General features: G+C 42.8%; 1 protein-coding gene across 5 annotated transcripts in view; it reads left to right on the top strand.

The window, feature by feature from the left end:
* Window positions 1-24038, top strand: part of PTPRC (protein tyrosine phosphatase receptor type C) — a 106575-nt gene that overhangs the window by 28914 nt on the left and 53623 nt on the right. For 3 of the 5 annotated variants that reach the window (XR_009154493.1, XM_058177650.1, XM_058177648.1), the window contains exons 3-4: window positions 13121-13168; window positions 15814-16014. Coding sequence is in view for 4 of the 5 variants with exons in the window: in XM_058177650.1 (XP_058033633.1) it covers window positions 13121-13168; window positions 15814-16014 (249 nt within the window). In the remaining variant the exon portion in view is untranslated. The remainder of the gene's footprint in view (window positions 1-13120; window positions 13169-15813; window positions 16015-24038) is intronic. The other 2 variants (XM_058177649.1, XM_058177651.1) reach the window with 1 other exon arrangement.

Consider the following 24038-nt stretch of genomic DNA (forward strand, 5'->3'; position numbering starts at 1 on the left):
GTCAAAAAATTGTAAAGTTGTGCTGGCTAGGAATTTTGAAGGGGAAGTAATTCTATATTTACAAAATTTGTAGGCAGCACTGAATCATAACACTGGCAAGTGCACAATAAGGTAAATAAATTAAAAAAAGAAAGAAACATAAAATCTCTCTCTCTCTCTCTCTCACACACACACACACACACACACACACACACACAAATGTGTTCAATCAGGGTCAAATGCACAGTAGAACAAAAAATGTCTGCAAAGAGAAGAGGGAGGATGGCTACACACATCTTGGGGAAAACATATGCTATAGCTTGGGGACTTCTAGAGAGAAGGCTTGTGTTTTGATGTTATTTCCAGAGAGTTTCAGTAAACCCTCAAGATTTTTGAACAAGATAGGCAAACTTAAGATTGGCAAAGCAATAGTTGATGGAAAGTTGAAGTTAGACAAGTAGAGAAGGTGTCATATCAGGAAGAATGATCTACACAAACAAAATCAATTCTCAATGCTCATTGCACTGATTCAGTTCTTCATCGTATCTAGAGTAGTCAACCCCATGCAAACATTAACTTAGAGAGTATTCTTTTGCCATTGCTTGTAATTGCACACATTAGCATAGAAATGATTACTAAAGAAATCAAGCAATTGACAGTAATTCCCATAAGGGCAATCAAGACCCTATGAATGGCATTGTGGTATCTATGGTTGCTAAAGTACCACAAGACATGTTCATTGGTGAGACAACGCATCAATACGTTCACCTCTTATTTATCTCATAAGACATTTTAAAAACTGCTGAAAACCTGGTTCTCCCAGATTTTTCTGGATAGTAAGTAGAACAGTTCTGACCACTGATGGGTGATGACACCATTAATCTAAATATTATGGAGTATGAGGCTGGATTGGTTATACACCTGTTACTATGATATTGTTTTGTGAATATGGTGTTTTATAGATTTGATTTTAGTAGAAAATTTTCAAAGATATTGTTGTGAGCCTCTTGGATTGGTGTGATTGAAGGACCTTAAAAGCACCTGAAAACCAAAAAACTCTCATGAGCATCCCCAAAATTTTGTGATTAAAAAAAAAAAATCTTAAGTATCTTCTCCTAAAGGAGGATCCAGGATTAAATGCAAAGCTGATAGTAATGGCTTAGTTCTCAAGGCATCTATTGTAAAATGGAAGCAGCTGATATGTGAGACATCCCGAAACATCTGCATTCATTGAAATGGGATTTTGAATATCCGCATTGACGGAAGAATGGTGACAGAGACAGAAGAATCCTGTAAAATGTCTGTTGGTTTTTACAATGACTATAGTACTAACTATAGTTTAGGTGCTCTTGGAAACTTTACAATTAAAATGTGTAACAAGTTTATAAGAAGATTTATATTGGTGAAACTGGTTTCATGTGCTACCATTGCTGGCGCCATCAAAATATTGCAAACATTGGGAAAAAGTTCATAATATATAATGCACTTCTAAGCATTAATATAGCCTCCTATAAAATTATTTTAATCAAAAGATCATAAGTATCTGCTCACTATCAGTAAAAGTTGCCTACCATTGTACTAATCACACTTGTGTGAAGAATTTGGTTATGATCTTTATTATTATTGAAACCCAATTTACATTTCTGTATGTATGTCTGATATACTGTATGTATATTACTTCCCTCCTTCAGCTCCTGGATGTATCTCTGTTAGCATAAAAAGACACATTTTTGAGTGCCAATCAAAACAAAATCCTGGTTTTGGATTTATCCCATTTAATCAGGCAAATGTTTGAAACTCAATATGTAGTGTTTGTAGCTATATAATTAATTTCAAGGGCCAGTAATCTACTGCTTTGAGTTAACTCAGGACTGTATATAGAAATGATCCATGACTCTGACTGTGAGCATGTGTTGCAGGGGTGCTATTCAACAGGTTCTGAAGAACCGGTAGCAGAAATTTTTAGTAGTTCGGAAAACCAGCACCACCTCTGGCTGGCCCTAGAGTGGGGTGGGAATGGAGATTTTGCAATATCCTTCCCCCAAGAGTGGGGTGGGAATGGAGATTTTGCAATATCCTTCCCCCAGGAGTGGGGAGGGAATGGGGATTTTGCAATATTCTTCCCCTGGAGTGAGGTTGGAATGGAGATTTTGCTACTGCCACGCCCACCAAGCCACACCCACCACGCCCACCAAGCCACACCATGCTCACCACGCCCACCAAGCCACGCCATGCCCACCAAGCCACACTCTTAAGAGGTGGCTTTTCACCTGCCCTGACCTCAATTTCTTATTATAGTACCTACAATCCCACTGTTTGATATAAATCTGCCTGATATAAATCTAGCACCTGCTCTTTCAAATACACACACAACACACCAGTGGTGGAATTCAATTTTTTTTTACTATCAGTTCTGTGGGCACTAGCCACCTCTTGAGAGACCACCAGTTCTGGAAAGCCATGAGAGCTGGATTTGAGATAAAGAAATAGCAAGAAGACTCCATTGAAGCACACAGAGAGAAGGAGCAGGATTCTGAGGGGCAATTTATTGAGAAACAAAGTTCTTGTGCAAGACAGGGTGCAATATAATACTTACGATTTGAAGAACTTCATGGTTGCTATGCTTAATCCAGATCTTTCCTAGCATTATAAAAGGCAGAGGAATGATGCTGCAAAGTACTGCACTGTGCGGTGCTGCCAGGGAACAGTAATATTCTGAATGTTTTCATTCAAAATGAAAACCACCACATTTCTATTATCTCAGGAAGGGAAGCAAAAGGAAGAGAAAGGAAAGGCCCATAACCATGCAAAATCAAGGATCCAAACCAGGGGTGAAATCTACTTACCTTCCCTATTGGTTCGGAAGTGCGTGCTCCGTGTGGGCTTGGACCCTCTCTGGTCAAAAACAAGCTACTTCCTGGTTTTAACGACATCCGAACAGAAGGACAGAGCTTTGTGCTGCTGCCGCTACCATTTCTCCGAACCACGCACCACCACCACTACCGGTTTGGCTGAACTGGTCCGAACCAGTAGCATTTCACCCCTGATCCTAACTATATTTGAAATGAAGGGCTTAAATGATTTATTTATTTTATTTATTTCCCAAATTTATATGCCACCGATCTTACTGTTAAATGACTCTGGGTGGCTTACAACATCATAAAATTTATCTTAAATTATAAACTACGATCAATGTGTACTTCAAAAGAAAGTATTTTTTAAAACGTTTTTTTTAAATGTATAAAATGCTATTTTACTTTCCAACTGAAATTAGGGCAGAAGTTGCTTTCTTTCCACAGTTACACAACAATGTATAGGGGAAGCCATTTGTTCCTTTCTCCTTTTTATCATCATCTCTTTTTTTTAGAATTTACAGTGATTGAAATGATGTCAGTCACATTGTTATCTTGGGCTATTCATCCCCATACTATATGCTAAAGAAATCAAATTTTATAAATCAAGGTACATGAAGTAGCTTATTTATGTCGGTTCTAGCACCAGCCCACCCATATGTTAAACAATATATTGGACTATATCAAAGCAAGAGCTGGGCAGCCACTGAGCTTAGGCCACAAATGCAAGGAAAAAAACAGCAGGAACAGAAGTAGTTTGTTGGGGTTGGGGATTCCATTTTGTTTTTCAGCCTCAAAGCAAAATATTTTGGACAGGCCCTGGAAAAGATGCTGGAAAATACATGGGAATATACACCATGAATGTTCTTCAAGGTTCCAATCATTCTGAAAAAGAATTTGTCCTTTGATGTCACCCTGTTTTCCAGAATAAAAGACATCTTTCTCTGTTTTGTCTGATGGTGTCAGAGGACACAACTTCAGACTACTTGTTGTGTAAGCCTGAGTAAATGTCTTGCCATATCAGAGCAATATGAAGTGGAAAACATGCTACGCAAAGCCACCATTGTAAGTTCTCCTTCCCTATGAAAAAAAGACCAATCTAGTTGCCCAAGCTGCCCACTCTCTCTTCTGGACAGAATAGGACATGACCCTACCATGTCCTACTACTTCAGAAATTCTGGGCTACTGCGCATGATATTCATAGAAAGATGCTGCCCATGGCAATTCTCAGAGGCATTAAGTGAACATGGTATTCATTTCAGCTGCTTAGTCCATCTATCTTCAAAACCAGGACCTTTTTTTTTTTTAAAGAATAACTGGAAGAGATTTTCATTCATTATTGACAATATTAGATATCCATCTGGGGCCTTCTTAATGATTCTGGGGAATATGGGAAATCATTACTGCCATGGAATAGAGTATGCAGATATTCAAAACCACAACTTACATCCTTTAATCTTAAATTCTCCTCCACAGCTGAGTCCTCTCCCTGAATAGGAGATCTATCAACATAAGGAGTCACAAGGCACTTAATATTGTCCCCGGTTGACCATTTTTGTTCCCTAACAGCTCACTTTAATACCCTACAGCTTACCTATGTCAGGAATTTTACTAATTTATAATGAGAAGAATGTCCATAAATGTACTGAAATTAGGTTAAGACTCATTTGAATACCAGCTCGATTCCCACTTTAAAAGTTTTTCAATGGACCATATCCTACATTTTAAAATTCCAGTGAAGGGGATTTATCCTGAAGAAATGAACTTGAATTCTTTAAAATGGCTTCAGATGCCTTTTGTCGAAGTCTTAAACAAAATGCACTGAGAATCTTATTTTTCATTAAGACTGATTTATGATTCAGCACAGGACTTAGAATGAAAAAAAAGTCCAGGATTCAATAAATTTTCATAAAATGAAAATTGAATTCATAAATCAGATTACAGCATACTGTAGTAAGAAAAAGCTCCCATTACTGTCCTATGCTTATCTCAAACTGGAACAAATTTATGCAATTAGTTCTTCAATCAAATACAGCGTTATGTGTTATGGCTATAGTTTAGTGTGAACATACATTAAGTCAGTATACGTAAACTTTTCTGGCTTCAAGGACAATCATGCAGTTTTGTATGTAGCGGATAAGCCTCAAATAATGTATTTTTTTAAGTGGCAGAAATCTCACAAGATTACAAAATTGTAATTTTGCTATCTAACATTTTATATAGGCTTGCCAAGATTGTATGAGGCCCTGTCACTGAACTGTGAAATATGTCACATTAGAATTCTAAAATTTTATTATTTTGTACATGGTCTTATCAATACTTTATCAAAATTATACACATAATTTTATGCTGCCTGTGTACTGCTTGAAAACACTAGCAATGCTAGAGTGCTCACAACCAGACTCTAAGTATTGGACATATAATCTGGGAGATACATACAGTTTGTGAAAAGTTTCCAAAGTGGTCATAAGTTCTTAAGGTTTTCATTTTTGTTATAGATTTCTGGGACAGCAAAAGGACGGCAAAAAGATGGAAAAGTTCTCTCATTTTTTGGTGTTATGGGATTGGCCACTTATCTGTTAATGCATTGATGACATTTGAAAGTAGAATAGAATGAAAGTTTACTCATTGCTTTATTTATTTATTTATTTTATTTAATCACATTTTTGTACCGCCCTATCCCCCGAGGGACTCAGGGCGGTTTACAGCCTGATAAAAACACAAATATAAATACAAGATAAAACACTAATTAAAAAACTTATTGAATAAGGCCGAATTTAAAATTATGATTAAAATAATAAAACCCCATTAAAAACTAAATTTAAAATTAAAATTCTAGTCCAGTCCTGCGCAGATAAATAGATGTGTCTTAAGCTCGCGGCGAAAGGTTCGAAGGTCAGGAAGTTGACGGAGTCCTGTGGGAAGTTTGTTCCAGAGGGTGGGAGACCCCACAGAGAAGGCCCTTCCCCTGGGTGTCACCAGTCGGCACTGCTTGGCGGACGGCACCCTAAGGAGTCCCTCCCTGTGAGAGCGCACGGGTCAGTGGGAGGCAATCGGTGGCAGCAGACGGTCCCGTAGGTAACCCGGCCCTAAGCCATGGAGCGCTTTGAAGATAGTTACCAAAACCTTGAAGTGCACCCGAAAGGCCACAGGTAGCCAGTGCAGTCTGCGCAGGAGTGGTGTCACATGGGAGCCACGAGGGGCTCCCTCTATCACCCGCGCAGCCGCATTCTGGACTAACTGGAGCCTCCGATGCTCTTCAAGGGAAGCCCCATGTAGAGAGCATTGCAGTAATCCAGGCGAGATGTCACGAGAGCATGAGTGACCGTGCATAGGGCATCCCGGTCTAGGAAGGGGCGCAACTGGTGGACCAGGCGAACCTGGTAAAAAGCTCTCCTGGAGACGGCCGTCAAATGGTCTTCAAAAGACAGCCGTCCATCCAGGAGAACACCCAAGTTGCGCACCCTTTCCATTGGGGCCAATGACTCGCCCCCAACAGTCAGCCGCGGCTGCAGCTGACTGTACCGGGGTGCCGGCATCCACAACCACTCTGTCTTGGAGGGATTGAGCTTGAGCCTGTTTCTCCCCATCCAGACCCATATGGCCTCCAGACACCGGGACAGCACTTCGATAGCTTCGTTGGGGTGGCCCGGTGTGGAAAAGTACAGCTGAGTATCATCAGCGTACAGTTGGTCCCTCACACCGAAACCACTGATGATCTCACCCGGCGGCTTCATATAGATGTTGAACAGGAGGGGCGAGAGAATCGACCCCTGCGGCACCCCACAAGTGAGGTGCCTCAGGATCGACCTCTGCCCCCCCGTCAACACCGTCTGCGACCGATCAGAGAGATAGGAGGAGAACCACCGATAAACGGTGCCTTCCACTCCCAATCCCTCCAACCGGTGCAGCAAGATACCATGGTCGATGGTATCAAAAGCCGCTGAGAGAGGTCTAATAGGACCAAGGCAGAGAAATAACCCCTATCCCTGACCCTCCAGAGATCATCAACCAATGTGACCAAAGCCGTCTCCGTGCTGTATCCGGGCCGAAAGCCGGACTGGAATGGGTCTAGATAGACAGTTTCATCCAGGTACCGGGGTAATTGATGTGCCACCACACTCTCTACAACCTTCGCCGCAAAGCGAAGGTTGGAGACCGGACGATAATTACCTAAAACAGCTGGGTCCAGGGAAGGCTTCTTGAGGAGAGGTCTCACCACCGCCTCTTTCAAGGCGGCAGGAAAGACCCCCTCCGACAGAGAAGCATTAGTAATCCTCTGGAGCCAGCCTCGTGTCACCTCCTGCGTGGCCAGTACCAGCCAGGAGGGGCACGGGTCCAGTAAACATGTGGTGGCATTCAACCTCCCCAATAACCTGTCCCAATAACCTTCAGATTAATAACTTCATATTTCTGTCTGCCAGAAGGAGCTAACAAAAAGGTCATGGTGAACTGAGACTGATTTTTCTTCTAGCACCATAATACTTTAATCAGTGCGTATTCAATCAAATAAATTGTAGTTGAAAATTCCACGGCCTTTCTTTCTCATATTTCTTTGATAGCATTTTCCCGTTCTTTGAAGCTGTCTTCCCTTCCCTTCCCTTCCCTTCCCTTCCTTCCTTCCTTCCTTCCTTCCTTGATAATATCACCCATCTCACTCTGAAAAGCAACTCTGTCTTTAGCACAACTATACACAATTTTCGAGCATCATTAGAAATGCCCAGTTGTAGCAAAGAGTGAGAATCAGGAAACATGACAACTGCACTGGAGAAGTTGTGGTTTAGCACTCAGAGTGGGCTGAGACTCTGAGCCTGTTGCTGCTATGGAAACTGTTTCGCCACTTAGACAAGCTTGTCTTCTAAAACCACAATGTGCTGCATATCCTCTTCCTTTTCTATAGGCTTCTGAAAAAGAAAAACAGAAATACACATAGCGAAACCGCACATGTGTAACTAAGGACTCATTTGCTGCAGGTATCCTGTTTGCTGTGCCTTTTCTAAATTAGTTAGTTGAAGATCAGATAATGGGGAACTTGCAGCACACAGTAAATTGCAACTAAAGATTAGAAATTAATTGTATTTTCATTTCAGTGCAGATTAGCCTCCTTTTTATTTCCCAAATGTTCACCTTAACTGGAGCAGAGTGATATGCTCAAGTCTGAATTTTCTAGATTTTGTGATGTACTTCTTAAGATACAATAATGGAGCTAAAAATACCTTTTTTTTAATGGAAGAATGTTTATAAAATACTTATATTACAGCAAAAGTTTAATTATAGCTTAATTACATGGCTTAGAAAATATGCACATTAGTAAAATTGCATCAAAAGCTTACAAAGTCACGTTTGCATTTTACGATGCAAACAAGAGAAGCATTTTGAAAACAAGCTGAGCCAAACATGGGGTTTGAACAGAATTAGCCTGGGTGAAACTGAAATAGAGTGGGTTTTCCATCCCTAGTCACAAGTGACTTCAGCATATGCACCAAGACAAATAGCATATGCACCAAGACAAATTCCTTGTGTGTCCAATCACACTTGGCCAATAAAAATTCTATTCTATTCTATTCTATTCTATTCTATTCTATTCTATTCTATTCTATTCTATTCTATTCTATTCTGTAGGTCAGAATTACTTTAACTTTGCCACATAGCCATAAGTTGGGCCCGAACTTTGATCAGTTAATAGAAGAAGGCTGACTTCAACCATTGATGTCTTCTTTCTTTATTATGTCTGATGACTTTCATTCCTGATAAACTTTTCAGAAATATCTAAACTGGTTTTTAAGTCTGTTAATATTTTAGTGAAGGCTTTGTTACATGTGTTTATATATTATTGTTGTTGTTGTTAGTTGCGAAGTTATGTCCGACTCATCGTGACCCCATGGACAACGTTCTCCCAGGCCTTCCTATCCTCTACCATCCTCTGGAGTCCATTTAAGCTCACACTTACTGCTTCAGTGACTCCATCCAGCCACCTCATTCTCTGTCGTCCCCTTCTTCTTTTGCCTTCAATCTTTCCCAGCATTAGGCTCTTCTCCAGTGAGTCCTCATTAGGTGGCCAAAGTATTTCAGTTTCATTCAGTTTCATCTTCAGGATCTAAAGAGCAGTCAGGGTTGCTCTCCTCTAGGACTGACTGGTTTGATCACCTTGCAGTCCAAGGGACTCGCAGGAGTCTTCTCCAGCACCAGAGTTCAAAGGCCTCGATTCTTTGGTGCTCAGCCTTTCTTATGGTCCAACTTTCACAGCCATACATTGTAACTGGGGTGTTTATATATAGGGTCATTCTATTAATAACTTGAAATGGTTTTATCTTAATTAAAATCCAAACTTATCCATACAATTATATGCAGTAAGCTAAAGGATTATGCTGGTTAAGCATATTGCTCCAAGTCAGACACCCCACCAACTGGAGCACTGCTAAGAAATTCTTTTCCATTTTCAGAGATTTCCAGGATATGATTTTTTTTTTAAAAAAAAGGCAAGATGGAGGCTGTGAGGATACAGTCTATTACTGCTCTGATAGAGCGATACATTAAAAAGAAGGCAGAGCCTGAATCACGCATTCAGGGTTGCCTTCTTTTTAACCATGTCCTGCATGTTAAAATAATAGCGCAGGAAGGGGGGAAATGGGATTGTTTTGCAGATGGAGAAAGTATAAAAAAAGGCTTTACTTCTTAGATCAATATGCTTGAACCCATGTCATTGTAGACCAGGTGTGATCTGTTGTTTGACACAGAATTCAGATTATATCTGACTTCCGCTCAGCAAAACCTGATCTCACACTCACAAAGCTGTTTTTATTTTCAACATATCCCCATTACAGCTCCACATAGCCCTTCTTTTACAGCAGGGATGTCAAATTTGCAGCCCACGGGCTGGATGCGTCACGTGCTGGCCCTGTCCCTGCCCGATTTAGCGAAGGGGAAAAAAAATACTAATACGTCATGTAACACCACTGTGACAACACGAGTTTGACACCCCTGTTTTACAGCTTCTGTTGGTGGTGAGCGCTCCTCATAAGCGGCTTTAAGAATTTCCAGGCCTCTTCTAAATATCAGCTGCACTTAGGAAGTTAATTGAGGAACTGTGCAGGTTGAATGAGCTTGTTAGCAATGTACAATATGTTACGTAAGCCAATATTTGCAAAGCAGTTGAAATATTCATAGATTCTCCTGACCAAGCCAAACATATTTTTTGTCTTCTTGTGATGTAAGAAAGCTGTTTGAATCCCCTGGATCATTCCATGACATGGTATCCAATGATTTCTCTCCAGTGCTGCCAGACATGAAGCTCGGGAGAGTCGCATGCCTGTTTTTGCTGGCAGAGCGATCTGGCCGCCATAGGTGCCCCTGACATGAGTGACATCGAGCTGGCCACACCCACCCTGTCTATGCCCACCCTAGCTCCCTGAGGACAAACACAACCCTCATGCAGCCCTCAATGAAATCGAGTTTGACACCCCTGCATTAGATCATCTTGCATGAAAGATCCTTCATTTCAAGGCATGTTACTGGCTGCCATCTTTTTCTATTTAAGAAAGGTTTAGTACCCTGTTGAAGGCAGACCACACATGGACTGGAAAAATTAGATGGCAATTTTTTTGCTGTTGGTCACCTGGTTTTTCGTAGCCCAAATCTGTTGGGACTACTTATGGGGGCAAATTGAAGTTTCTAAGATAATGACTTTTTAAAAAGCCTTAAGATGATCTGATATCAGTAAACCAGTTTTTTTGTCAAAAACATGCCAAAAAAATTAGCAATGTTTTCTTACAAATATCATATTTATGTTGACATTCCAATCATGTAAGCTTCCCTAAACCCCTGTGGACTGTGTAAAATATAAATAACTAGCTAGCTAGGGTTTTTACATCTTTCTCTTTTAAAAGCAACTCTCCTCATCAGTTGCCTAGGTGGCTCATAGCTACTTTGTTAGAGTGAAACTGATTTCTACCTCACAGAGTTTGTTAGAGTTTGTTATGTTATGGTGCCATCTACTGTTTTATTGTTTTAAAAACGTCAAGGGAGAGCAAAAACAGCAAAAAGAATAACCTGGTGACTGTCCTCTAGTTACTGTACCTTTCACAGCTGAACACTGCTATATAAGCATTAATAAACTTTCTATCCCAGCACAAATAATATATAAATCTTACTTATAGGCACATGCGGACGTATATACACAACACACAAATGTATCACCTGTATTCTTTCTCCACCTCTGTCTTTCTATGCGGCTACTTTATTTTGTATCTGGCGGTATCTGTGTAGACAGTTAAATCATAATTTCGTTTATTTGTTTTGGGTTTAACATTTAGCGCAAGCCCAGTCACCATGGTTTGTTGCTTGTGAGTTATGCTTTATTGTGAACTAATGAAGCAAATCATGATAAGTAAGCGGTCCTCAATTTAAGATTGTAATTACGATTTCAGTTGTAAGCCATCATGGTCCTAAAGCCATGTAACCAGACCTCTTTTGCAGTGGTCATTGAGCGAATACCATAGTTGTTAAGTGAATCCATTGTTTGCTTTGGAACAATTTTTGCTGGAAGTAAACAAAAATGTCATAAATCGCAGTCACAAGATTGCAGGGCCCTGCAAATGGCTGTAAATGCGGGCCCGTTGGTGAACATCCGAAATGTGGTCATGCGACCCTTGGAAGGAGCAGACACTGGAACTTTGAATCCAGGTCATAAGTAGATTTTTGGGGGGTCTGTTGTAACTTCAAACAATTGCTAAGTGACCAGTATAAGTTGAAGACTATCTATAATACAATGAGCATATCAGTCTCTGCAGGTAACTTGTGTATGTCTGTTGTGTATACAACGGATGTATGTTTGTGATGAGTATCTACAGTATATATTTACATATTTTTCCTTCCCTACATTCAAGAAACTAAAAAGGGTTGATTTAATTACCATTTTCTAATCTGGAATCTGATGGTCTGCTCAAAGAGGCTCTTACCGTGATGTGTGTAAATTTGGAAGGTGCTCAAAGAGGTGTTTACTGTGAGTTCTAGGAGAAGTCATTATGAATGACACATTACTCTTTACAGATTCCAGAATGCTGTTTTTAGATAATACAGTGTTGGCATTATTTAAAGCTGTCCTGTGACTGTCATCTCATCTTATTCCATTCAATACAACAATGTCAAAGAACCTGACAGGACTGACAGTGACTTTCCTAAACTTGAGATAAGAAGTCCTAAGTAAGGGACTTATTTTCCCCCAGGAACCCACAAGTGAATCCAGTTGTGAACAATCTCAAAACCTTGAGCCTGAACCAGAGTGGGTTTTCTTTTGCTAGGCTGTTAATCAGTGGTGAAATCCAAATATTTTTTACTACCAGTTCTGTGGGTGTGGCTTGGTGGGCGTGGTGTGGCTTAGTGGATGTGGTGTGGATTGGTGGGCATGGCTTGGTGGGCATGGCAGGGGAAGGATATTGCAAAATCTCCATTCCCACCCCACTCTGGGGCCAGCCAGGGGTAGTACTTGCCAGTTCTCCGAACTACTCAAAATTTCCACTACTGGTTCTCCAAAACCTGGTGGATTTCACCCCTGCTGTTAATTCAGTGTAGCATTCCATTTAACTTACATGTTAACATTTTATTGTGTACTCTAACTTTTGTTAGCATCCATCTTTAAGAAAAACAAAAACAGGATTTAAATCAAATATATCATTACATAAGAAGTAAGGAGGGAACTATCAATCAGTTAAAATATACCTTAGATACAAACTGGCATCTGAAAGTAATAAAGTTTTCAAAACTGCTTATGTCGGATGAGATGGCCATCCTTTATTTCATATCACTAAACCTATGTTAGTATTTTTAAAATGTATGGTCAGAGACGGACCTGGTTTCCAGAAAACCCACAAAGATATTATGTTAGATTGAGGTCTGCTTATGTTAGAGTTAACTTACTGAATCACAGAGTCTCTAGTCTGAGCGCATGTCATATTAACAACTATGTCTCTCTCCAAGAGCTTGAAGGAAGGTATGCACCTGTTGTATGGAAGCTACAATGTCGTCTTGCATGTCATGTCATCATCATGTAATAATGTGGATTATGCAGATTACATCATTTGAATTATATTTGATATAGTAAGATTGGCCAATATAGAATACTGGGAAACACTCCCCTTCAGTTACATTTAGTCATGTGGCAAGTACAGATTTCAAATAAAAAAATAAATACATTTTGGCCTATGAAGCATTTTTCTTTCTACTGGTAAAATATCTCGACCATTATTTTCATAACTACAATGTATTCATGTCTCCTTTTTCCTCCTTCTTAGGCCAATCCACAATACCACAGACAACACCTATTAAGAAAGCAACAAATGGTAAGCAGTAGGTGCATTTGATTTGTTTTTGTGAAATCTTTGTTTTTCATGAGATATGATCTTATGCCACAATAGCCATTCATCAGCAACATCCTCATGAGCAGAACCTTGCTAAGAAACGAGGGCAATGGGATGGAGATGTATCATTACAGCTTTGAAATTAAGTTGCTAGAAAGTGACCAAAAACAGAAGAGGTTTGCATTCTATCCTTATATAATGGATTTCACAACATTATTCAATGGTCCTAACCTTTGAGCAGCGTGGTGGCCGACAGGTTAAGTTGCTTGCCTCACAATCGGGGAGGCTGAGAGTTCGATCCTAGGCAGAAGCACATGTTTCTCCATCAGGGCACAAAGAGAAAATATCTGCTGTGAACTCCAGGTAAGCACCAGGAAGAGCATCTGGCCAGTAAACACTTGGATCCATTCAGTTGCCCCAACCCCACCCTGATGCAAGGGTTTACAGGGTTGTAAAATGAAAAAAAAATGGTACTAACCTTACATTTGTCTCTCCACATTTTTGGGAAGTATTGGTTTAGTTTGGCTTTCCTTGTTTTCCCTGGTGCTGTTAATTTAATTCTGTTGTAGTCAGTGGTGGGATTCAAATAATTTAACAACCAGTTCTCTGTCCTAATGACCAGCTGGGTAGGCGTAGCTCGGTGGTCATGTGACTGTGTGAGCGTGGCCAACTCAACATCACTCACATCGATGGGCGCTTCGTCTTAGCTGTAACAATGTAATAAGGGTTAACCAGAGAGGCAGTTTCTCTAAGCAGGGCAATAAAGATTAGGCTAGAAACACCACCAGAATGCTTCCTTCCTGCCTTCCTTACAGGATTAGCCCTGTAAAGTGGAAAAAAACAAAAATAAGATTTCTTCCAACAACCGGTTCTCCGAACTGCTTAGAAAGTTAACAACCGGTTCTCCCGAATAGGTGCGAACTGGCTGAATCCCACCATTGGTTGTAGTACTTATGGCCTTATCTGCACAGTTGTCCCACTGCCAAAATAGGAAGGCAAAAATGGATAATGCCATCCTCTACGGATTTCTGACTTATAAAAGCAACTTCAAGGTGTGATTTCCTGTCCTGTCTCTGAAAAACACTTTTCCATCTTATGTCATCTGAAGTCTTATTAGCTATTTAAACTAGTTTGTTGTGGATGCCTTGGTGTGTAAGTGTGTACACAAATGTACACTCACATATATTTATACACAACAGTGTAGATATTTGTGGGTGTGGATGTGCATGCATGTCAGAAGACCCACCCACAGAAGAGAAAATAATTCACAATTGTTTTTTGGGGGGAAAGAATAATGGCAAGGCACAGCAGCAGAGACCTCCGCCAATGGAGGATGTGGTAGCTTATCATTTGATATCTTGCATATCTTGCAAGCTGTTGGAAGAGTGTCTCAGTCTGGATAAGATTTTCTTACAATGATTTCATCAAACTTGCCTGAGCACAGTATAGGAGCAACTGAGATGTGTGACTATGATCTGTGCTTGTATCTTATTCTTTTACTGGTTTTGTAAACTGCATTCAGAAACGTGGTTGCTGAATGATATGCTAACAGTATAAATCAGAGGTCTCCAAACATGGCAATTTTAAGACTTGTGAACTTCAGCTCCCAGAATTCCCCAGCCAGCACAGCTGGCTGGGGAATTCTGGAAGCTGAAGTCCACAAGTCTTAAAGTCGCCAAGTTTGGAGAGCCCTGGTATAAATGAATCGTGTCCTTTCCCTCTGATATATCTATAACCAGTTTCTTTCCAAGGGGCAAATACTGAACATTTTACTTCAATTAATTATGTTCTAATTGTTTGTACTATCATTTGGAGTGATTTCCATGACTTTCTGATTAGTGAAGCTGGTCTTATTTTAATTTAATATATTTCATATACTGCAACTTCCAGGAAGTTTTTCAAAAAATAATAACAATATAACTGAAGAATTAGAAGGGTTAAAAGTGCTAAAAATACACATTGTGGCTACAATAAACTTTATCAGGCAATCAGTGTTGTATTCTTCTAAAGTGTAATTGTATTTAAACGTTAAACTGCCTTTAATATAAACAGAATTGCTAAACTTAAGGATAGAAGTAATAAAATGAGAAATGGGTGAGTAGACCTTTGTTTTGCAATGTTTAATTATAAAGCCTCTGAGAAATTGTCTCAGGAACAATCTTATTACAGGAAGTCCTCGAGTTACAACCACAATGGAGCCCAAAATTTCAGTTGTTAAGTGAGGTATTTATTAAGTGAGTTCCCCCCCCCCATTTTACAACTTTTTTTGCCACCGTTGTTAAGTAAATTACTGCAGTAGATAAGTTAGTAACCCAGTCATTAAGTGAATCTGGTTTCCCCATTGACTTTGCTTGTCAGAAGGTCTCGAAAGGTGATCACATGCATCTGAATTTTGATCACATGAGCCTGGGGATGCTCATAACTGTGAAAAACAGCCGTAACTCACTTTATTTAGTGCCATTGTAACTTTGAACGGCCATTAAATGAACTGTTGCAAATCGAGGGCTACCTGTACTGTGTTTCATACATTTCTGAGTGAACCAAATCAATTTGTGGGGAATTTTTTTTTTATCTGTGTACAATAATGCTGATTTTTTTCCCCCCCATTCCTTATCTGCCCTCCATAGGAAAAACAACTCCTGACTTTTCATTGACACCTCCACGCACCACTCCATTCTCACCTGCAAGCACCTTTGAAGCAAAGCCTGGTTCTCCAACCAACGAAACAGTATCTCCTCCTGTTTCTCAGGCTGTTAATTTTACTGAAAGCTCTCTTAGCAAAGAGAGTGTGGCTTTCATTGCTACTTCTGCTTCCCTCACTACCTCAGGTTTGCATTTAGCGATTCAGGTTTGCGTTTAGCGATTCAGGCATAAGGAAACTAAGCTAAACTGAGAATTTCAGGTCATAATGCCTTGTAAATATTGTCTATTTGCAATGGGAAAGTTCTGTGTCCACGTTACAAAGTTGAATTCCATAGGGCTGGAAGCTTGATTATATATTAAGATGCAATGCAGGAATGCAGCTAATGGTGACAGCTCTGCTCTCTGTCTGGAATAGTCAATCTCTATGTCAGCTTTCCACAACCTGGCTCCTTTAAGATGGGTTACACCCGTAACTCTCCAAATTCCCATAGACTGAGACCGATACACTGAGAATACTGGGAACTACTCTCCCAACCCATCTGGATGGCATCAGGCTAGCAAAGGTTGTGTATATATATATATATAGGTCTTTGGTTATTCGGGTTTTCTCCCGAGTAAAATTGGAAGTGTCTTGGCGACGTTTCAACGAAGTCTCATTTGTCATCTTCAGGCTTCAGCTTCGTGCTTCTGGGAGCAATGTGTGATTGCAGCCAGAAGCTCCCAGCCAGATTGCTCCCAGAAGCATGAAGCTGAAGCCTGAAGATGACAAATGAGATTTCGTCAACGTCGCCAAGACACTTCCAATTTTACACGGAGAAAACCCAATAACCAAAGACTCTATCTAAACACCGAAAACCTCAGAAAACAAATATATATATATATATATATATATATATATATATATATATATATATATATATATATATATATATATATATATATATATATATATATATATATATATATAGGTCTTTGGTTGTTCGGGTTTTCTCCGTGTAAGATTGGAAGTGTCTTGGCGACGTTTCAACGAAGTCTCATTCGTCATCTTCAGGCTTCAGCTTCGTGCTTCTGGGAGCAATGTGTGATCGCAGCTGTTTCTTCCTTTTATCTGCTAGTGGGGGTTTGAACTGATTGGGTGGGAGCTTGGCTGTGCTCTGATTGGATGGGGTTTTCTGTGCTCTGATTGGCTGGGGGTGTGTCCTGTGTTGGTGGGGGCTTGGTTGTGCTCAGTCTAGTCTGTGCTGCAGGGGGATTTGAGCTGGTGAGCTGCATAGCTGTTGTTTGGCTTTGTGGTCGTGCTACATCTTCATAGTGGGTGTCAGTCTGCTGCATGAATGGATTGGAGGGGTTTGAAATGGCTAATGTTGCAGCTGCGGTGTGGCTTCTGGTCCTTGGTCGTGCTTCATGATCAGTGTGGGTTTGGGTCTGCTTTCTGGGTGGATGTGCGGTGGTGACATCCTGTGTGGACCTTGTGAGTGTGGGTCTGGTGTCATTCCTCGTGTTAGGGACTCGTTTGTCAATAAGGGCGGGTTTCCAAATGGCTGGTAGGCGGGAGGTGTCATCTCGTTTGTTCATGCTGTGTGGGCGTTTTTCTATCTCAATGGCTTCTCTGATTATTCTGTTGTTAAAGTGTTCAGTTTTGGCGATAGTTCTGGTCTTTTTAAATTCAATATTTATTTATTTATTTATTTATTATTTATTATTTAAATTTTTATACCGCCCTTCTCCCGAAGGACTCAGGGCGGTTTACAGGCAGATAAAATAAACAGTACTATTACAAAATAAATACTATTAAAATACCACTAAAAAACTTATTCAATTTGGCCGCAATTAAAATTTAGCAAATAATAAAACCCATTAAAAACCCATTAAAACCCATTAAACCCCTTAAAACCCACGAATTTAAAACTAATCCAGTCCTCGCAGATGAATAAATGAGTTTTAAGCTCATGACGGAAGGTTCGGAGGTCCGGAAGTTGACGAAGTCCTGGGGAGTTCGTTCCAGAGGGTGGGAGCCCCCACAGAGAAGGCCCTTCCCCTGGGTGTCGCCAAACGACACTGTCTCGCTGACGGCACCCTGAGGAGTCCCTCTCTGTGAGAGCGCACGGGTCGGTGAGAGGTATCCGGTAGCAGTAGGCGGTCCCGTAAGTAACCCGGCCCTATGCCATGGAGCGCTTTGAAGATGTTCACCAAAACCTTGAAGCGCACCCGGAAGGCCACAGGCAGCCAGTGCAGTCTGCGCAGGATAGGTGTCACACGGGAGCCACGAGGGGCTCCCTCTACCACCCGCGCAGCTGCATTCTGGACTAACTGAAGCCTCCGGATGCCCTTCAAGGGGAGCCCCATGTAGAGAGCATTGCAGTAATCCAGGCGAGACGTCACGAGGGCATGAGTGACCGTGCACAGGGCATCCCGGTCTAGAAAGGGCGCAACTGGCGCACCAGGCAAACCTGGTAAAAAGCTCTCCTGGAGACGGCCGTCAAGTGATCTTCAAAAGACAGCCGTTCATCCAGGAGGACGCCCAGGTTGCGCACCCGTTCCATCGGGGCCAATGACTCGCCCCCGACAGTCAGCCGAGGACTCAGCTGACTGTACCGAGATGCCGGCATCCACAGCCACTCTGTCTTGGAGGGATTGAGCCTGAGCCTGTTTCTCCCCATCCAGACCCGTACGGCTTCCAAGCACCGGGACAACACTTCGATAGCTTCGTTGGGGTGGCCCGGTGTGGAAAAGTACAGCTGGGTGTCATCAGCGTACAGCTGGTACCTCACACCGAAGCCACTGATGATCTCACCCAGCGGCTTCATATAGATGTTGAACAGAAGGCGAGAGGATCGACCCTGCGGCACCCCACAAGTGAGGTGTCTCGGGCCGACCTCTGCCCCCTGTCAACACCGTCTGCGACCGATCGGAGAGATAGGAGGAGAACCACCGATAAGCGGTGCCTCCCACTCCCAATCCTCCAACCGGCGCAGCAGGATACCATGGTCGATGGTATCAAAAGCCGCTGAGAGGTCTAATAGGACCAGGGCAGAGGAGCATCCTCTATCCCTGGCCCTCCAGAGATCATCCACCAACGCGACCAAAGCCGTCTCAGTGCTGTAACCGGGCGGAAGCCAGACTGGAGCAGGTCTAGATAGACAGTTTCATCCAGGTGCAAGGAAACTGATATGCCACCATACTCTCTACAACCTTCGCCACGAAGGAAGGTTGGAGACCGGACGATAATTACCTAAAACAGCGGGTCAGGAAGGCTTCTTGAGGAGGGGTCTCACCACCGCCTCTTTCAAGGCGGTCGGAAAGACCCCCTCCACCAAGGAAGCAATCGTAATAGCCTGGAGCCAGCCTCGTGTCACCTCCTGAGTGGCCAGTACCAGCCAGGAGGGGCACGGGTCCAGTAAACATGTGGTGGCATTCAACCTCCCCAGCAACCTGTCCATGTCCTCGGGGCGACAGGGTCAAACTCATCCCATAAAATGTCCCCAAGACCACCCTCAGCCGTCTCACCACGTCACTGCAATCTTGGTCTAGGCCCTCCCGGCTGAACGATTTTATCGTATAGATAACCGTTAAACTCCTCAGCACGTCCCTGCAGCGGGTCATCCCGCTCCCCTGATGTAAGAGGGAGCGAGTCACCCAAACAGGGCGGCTGGGCGGTTATCTGCCGATGCAATGAGGAGGAGGCATAGCTCGCCTCGCTTCCTCATTGCCACTAGGTAAGCCCTAGTATAGGACTTCACTAGTGTCCGATCAGCCTCGAGCGGCTAGACCTCCAAGAACTCTCTAGGCGTCTTCTCCGGCGCTTCATCCTCTCAACTCCTCGGAGAACCAAGGGCGGTTGGGACCTGCGCGGGTCAGAGGCCGCAAAGGCACGACACGGTCTAAGGCCCCGCCGCGGCCCATTCCCAGGCCGCAACAAGTTCCTCAGCCGAGCCGTGAGCCAGACCGTCAGGAAATGGCCCAAGCTCCGTCCGGAACCCTCCGGGTCCATCAGGCGCCTGGGGCGGAACCAGCGTATCGGCTCCGTCTCCCTGCGGTGGTGAATGGCGGTCAGAAAGTCCAGGCGAAGAAGAGTGATCTGACCATGACAAAGGTTCAATGACTATTTCCTTTAAGTCCAGATCTCTCAACCACTGACCAGAGACAAAACCAGGTCCAGAGTGCCACCCCGATGTGAGTAGGGCCATCAACTACTTGGGTCAGATCCAAGGCCGTCATGGAAGCCATGAACTCCCGAGCTGCCGTTGATGACGAGCGGAAGATGGCAAGTTAAAATCCCCCATGACTAAAAGTCTGGGGGTCTCAACTGCCACTCCAGCCAGCACCTCCAGGAGCTCGGGCAAGGCAGCTGACACGCAGCAAGGAGCCAGGTACGTGATCAGCAAACCCATCTGACACCTATGGCCCCATCTCACAAAGAGGATTCACCCGGCAATCTGAGGTACAGTGGTCTCCCTCGGCTCTAGACTCTCTCTAATCACAACCGCCACCCCCACCTACCCTGAGCCCTCGGCTGATGGAATGCACGGAAACCCGGCGGGCACATCTCAACAAGGGGCACACCCCCTTCCGTGCCCAGCCAGGTTTCCGTAACGCCTATAAGGTCCGTGGCGCCCCCCTGAATAAGATCGTATATTAGGGGGGCCTTATTGACTACGGACCGTGCGTTGCATAACATCAGCCGAAGGCCCAGGCTCTGAGGGTCTTGACCATCCGGGGAACGGGAAAAGGACGAGGGATCGGGGCGCGCGATCGCCTGCAAACATCGAGCGCGCGTCCCCCTAGGACGATATGATCCCCCCCTTCCGCCATATCTGCCCCTCCCACTTACCGTGCAAATCAGACCACCCTCACCAACAGGAACGCAATCTTCCCCCCTAACCTCCGAACCCGTTAAAAAACCGTCACGAGCACGCGCAAGGACTGGCTCCCCACCCGACGGGCTACCCCCAACGCCCGCCCTAACCCTCCCTCCCCTTAAAAAAACCCTATCTAAAAACCCCCAAAGGCTCCTTTTTTTCGCATGCCACCTCTGTGGGTCCCAAGACCCGTCATTGAGGCCGGCCCTTGATAGTGCGGGCCATTCCTGCGGCGGGGCACCTCGCAGGCGCAAGAGTTCGAGTGCTGAATATCGCATAAATAGAGTACATAAATAGAGGATAGAGGCCGACGAGAGGCGATGCTGTCCGGAGTGGTCAAATGTCATACCAAGTTCAATTGGACACCCATTGACTAAAGAAGATCAAATGGTGGCTGGCTAAAGATGACGAAAGCTGGAACATAGGCAGAGCAACGTTCATGATGACAAAAATACTACTGCTCTGCCCAAAGCTCAGTCCTAAAATCCATGACCTGGAGGAGGTGGTGTCACTCTCCCTGACAGCGGTATCCATAGATGATTCCAAAATAGATGTTTCCAAGTGAACACGTCCAGAATAGTTACGTCCAGAAATAGAAATAGAACTCCCTGTAGGTCACAGATCGGTCTCCAGACTTCTTCCACGGCCATAATGTAACATAATATCATGTCCTGTGACTTTAAAATGTTGGACCAGGGAAGAAGTTGCAACATTAGCCATTTCAAACCCCTCCAATCCATTCATGCAGCAGACTGACACCCACTATGAAGATGTAGCACGACCACAAAGCCAAACAACAGCTATGCAGCTCACCAGCTCAAATCCCCCTGCAGCACAGACTAGACTGAGCACAACCAAGCCCCCACCAACACAGGACACACCCCCAGCCAATCAGAGCACAGAAAAACCCCCATCCAATCAGAGCACAGCCAAGCTCCCACCCAATCAGTTCAAACCCCCACTAGCAGTTAAAAGGAAGAAACAGCTGCGATCACACATTGCTCCCAGAAGCACGAAGCTGAAGCCTGAAGATGACGAATGAGACTTCGTAAACGCCGCCAAGACACTTCAATCTTACACGGAGAAAACCCGAACAACCAAAGACCTATATATATATATATATATATATATATATATATATATATATATATATATATATATATATATATATATATATATACACATACATATATATATATATATATGTAGGAAATGAGGCAGCAGCTCTTTCTATAGTGTCTGAGAGGTAAATACGTAGAAAAGTGCGAAAGGTGATGTATCTCATCAAGGCACAAGCTGGCCTTAAGTCTACTTTGTTTTATGCACCAGCAAAGGCTGAACCTCTAGGGAGCCTTCAGCTAGCCTTATCCGTTAAGCGATATTCAGAACTACCTTCTCCTCCTCCTCCTGAAAATTTTGAGATTCAAGAATGTTAACACCATTTGCTTAGTGTGGCAATAAGGGAAACAATTAGTGGGACACCTGTGCTATGACTATGCCCTAAGACAGGGGTGTGAAACTCGCATCCCGTGGGCTGGATGTGTCATGCACTGGCCATGCCCACCTCTGGTTTAGTAAAGGGGAAAAAAGTCACGATAAATCACATGACAACAATGTGATACTGGGGTGGGGGTTGATACCCCAGGATTAAGATAAGTAGATAATGGATACTCAGATGCTTGGACCAATATGTAACATTATTGTATCTGACTCAGAGTAAGATGGACAGTACCTAAATTTGACTAATAAATAAAATGTTAACATAGAATTAAGGGACACGGTGACTCAGGGGCTAGGATGTTGAGCTTGTCAATCGAAAGGTCGGCAGCTCAGCAGTTCGAATCCCTAGTACTGCCGTGTAATGGGATGAGCTCCCATTACTTGTCCCAGCTTCTGCCAACCTAGCAGTTTCGAAAGCACGTAAAAATGCAAATAGAAAAAATAGGGACCATCTTTGGTGGGAAGGTAACAGCGTTCTGTACGCCTTTGGCGTTGAGTCATGCCGGCCACATGACCACCGAGACGTCTTTGGACAGTGCTGGCTCTTCGGCTTTGAAAGAGAGATGAGCACTGCCCCTACAATCAGCAACGACTAGCACGTATGTGCGAGGGGAACCTTTACCTTTACCTTTTTTAACATAGAATTAACACATTGAAAGTCAATCTCTATTTGTGTGTTTTTGGGGGGAGGGGGGTTTCTACAAGCTGAGGCATAAATTATAGGACATTGATCATCTGAATAATGTAGCATCTTCCTTTTTTCGGAAAATTTCAAGAGAGAAATATTTCAACCAATTGTGTAGTTGCAAAGGCTTGGCAAGTCCATTTGACTTCAGTGAGACTTACTCTCAGATAATTATGCATCGCAAAGTTGCTCAGCCTGACCATTTTTCTGATGTGCTGGACTACAGGCCCCAGGATCCTTAGTAATCTATCCTTTAACAATGTAGGCTGGGGGAATTATGGGAGCTGGTCCACCATATCTGGAGAGCATAACATTGGAAAAGGATGGTGTATAAGACTGCTGTCTGATTAAGTTGTGGCATTCTGATGGACAAATTATTTTTTTGTGCTCTGACCATGGAAAGCAGGACTTCTCAATCTATGGATTAAACCCCCTGGAAGTTTCAAGCAACTTGTGTGTCTATGTTTGTGTGTGTCACTGTGCATACATACAGTATCTATGTGAGTTGAAAAACTTGATTGGACTGATACAGGTAGAGTAAACATGCTGTGAAAACATGCTCTAGGCTTTGGTCCTTCTTCTATCTGCAAAACCTAGAGTGAGCAGTTACAGTACCACAAAGTTTCACAACCCTTATGATATTTAGACTAGTATATTAATAGATTAAGAGCCTAATGCTGGGAAAGATTGAGGGCAAAAGAAGAAGGGGACGACAGAGAATGAGGTGGCTGGACGGAGTCACTGAAGCAGTAGGCATGAGTTTAAATGGACTCCAGAGGATGGTAGAGGACAGGAAGGCCTGGAGGAATGTTGTCCATGGGTTGCGATGGGTCGGACACGACTTCGTAACTAACAACAACAACAAATTAATAGATTAGATATAGATTATCAGTAGTATATTTGCTATGATCAGTGATCAGTATTTTTTTTTGTAAAGACGTTACAAGATTCAAAGACAGAAAATGTAGAGATGTTTAATAGGAATAAATTAAAAAAAATATTATAAATAGTAAAAGTCTAAACCCTTCAAAATAGTTGAAAGAAAGAGATTAGCATTTGACTATTAAAAGATAAATGGTATATTATCTCTTGTCCAACCCTAATAGCAGTATGACCGTTAATTTTTTTAAGGGAAAGTCTTATAAATTAGCATAGGATATTGTAG

Source organism: Ahaetulla prasina, chromosome 3 (genome assembly GCF_028640845.1).
Source record: "Ahaetulla prasina isolate Xishuangbanna chromosome 3, ASM2864084v1, whole genome shotgun sequence".
NCBI lineage: Eukaryota > Metazoa > Chordata > Lepidosauria > Squamata > Colubridae > Ahaetulla > Ahaetulla prasina.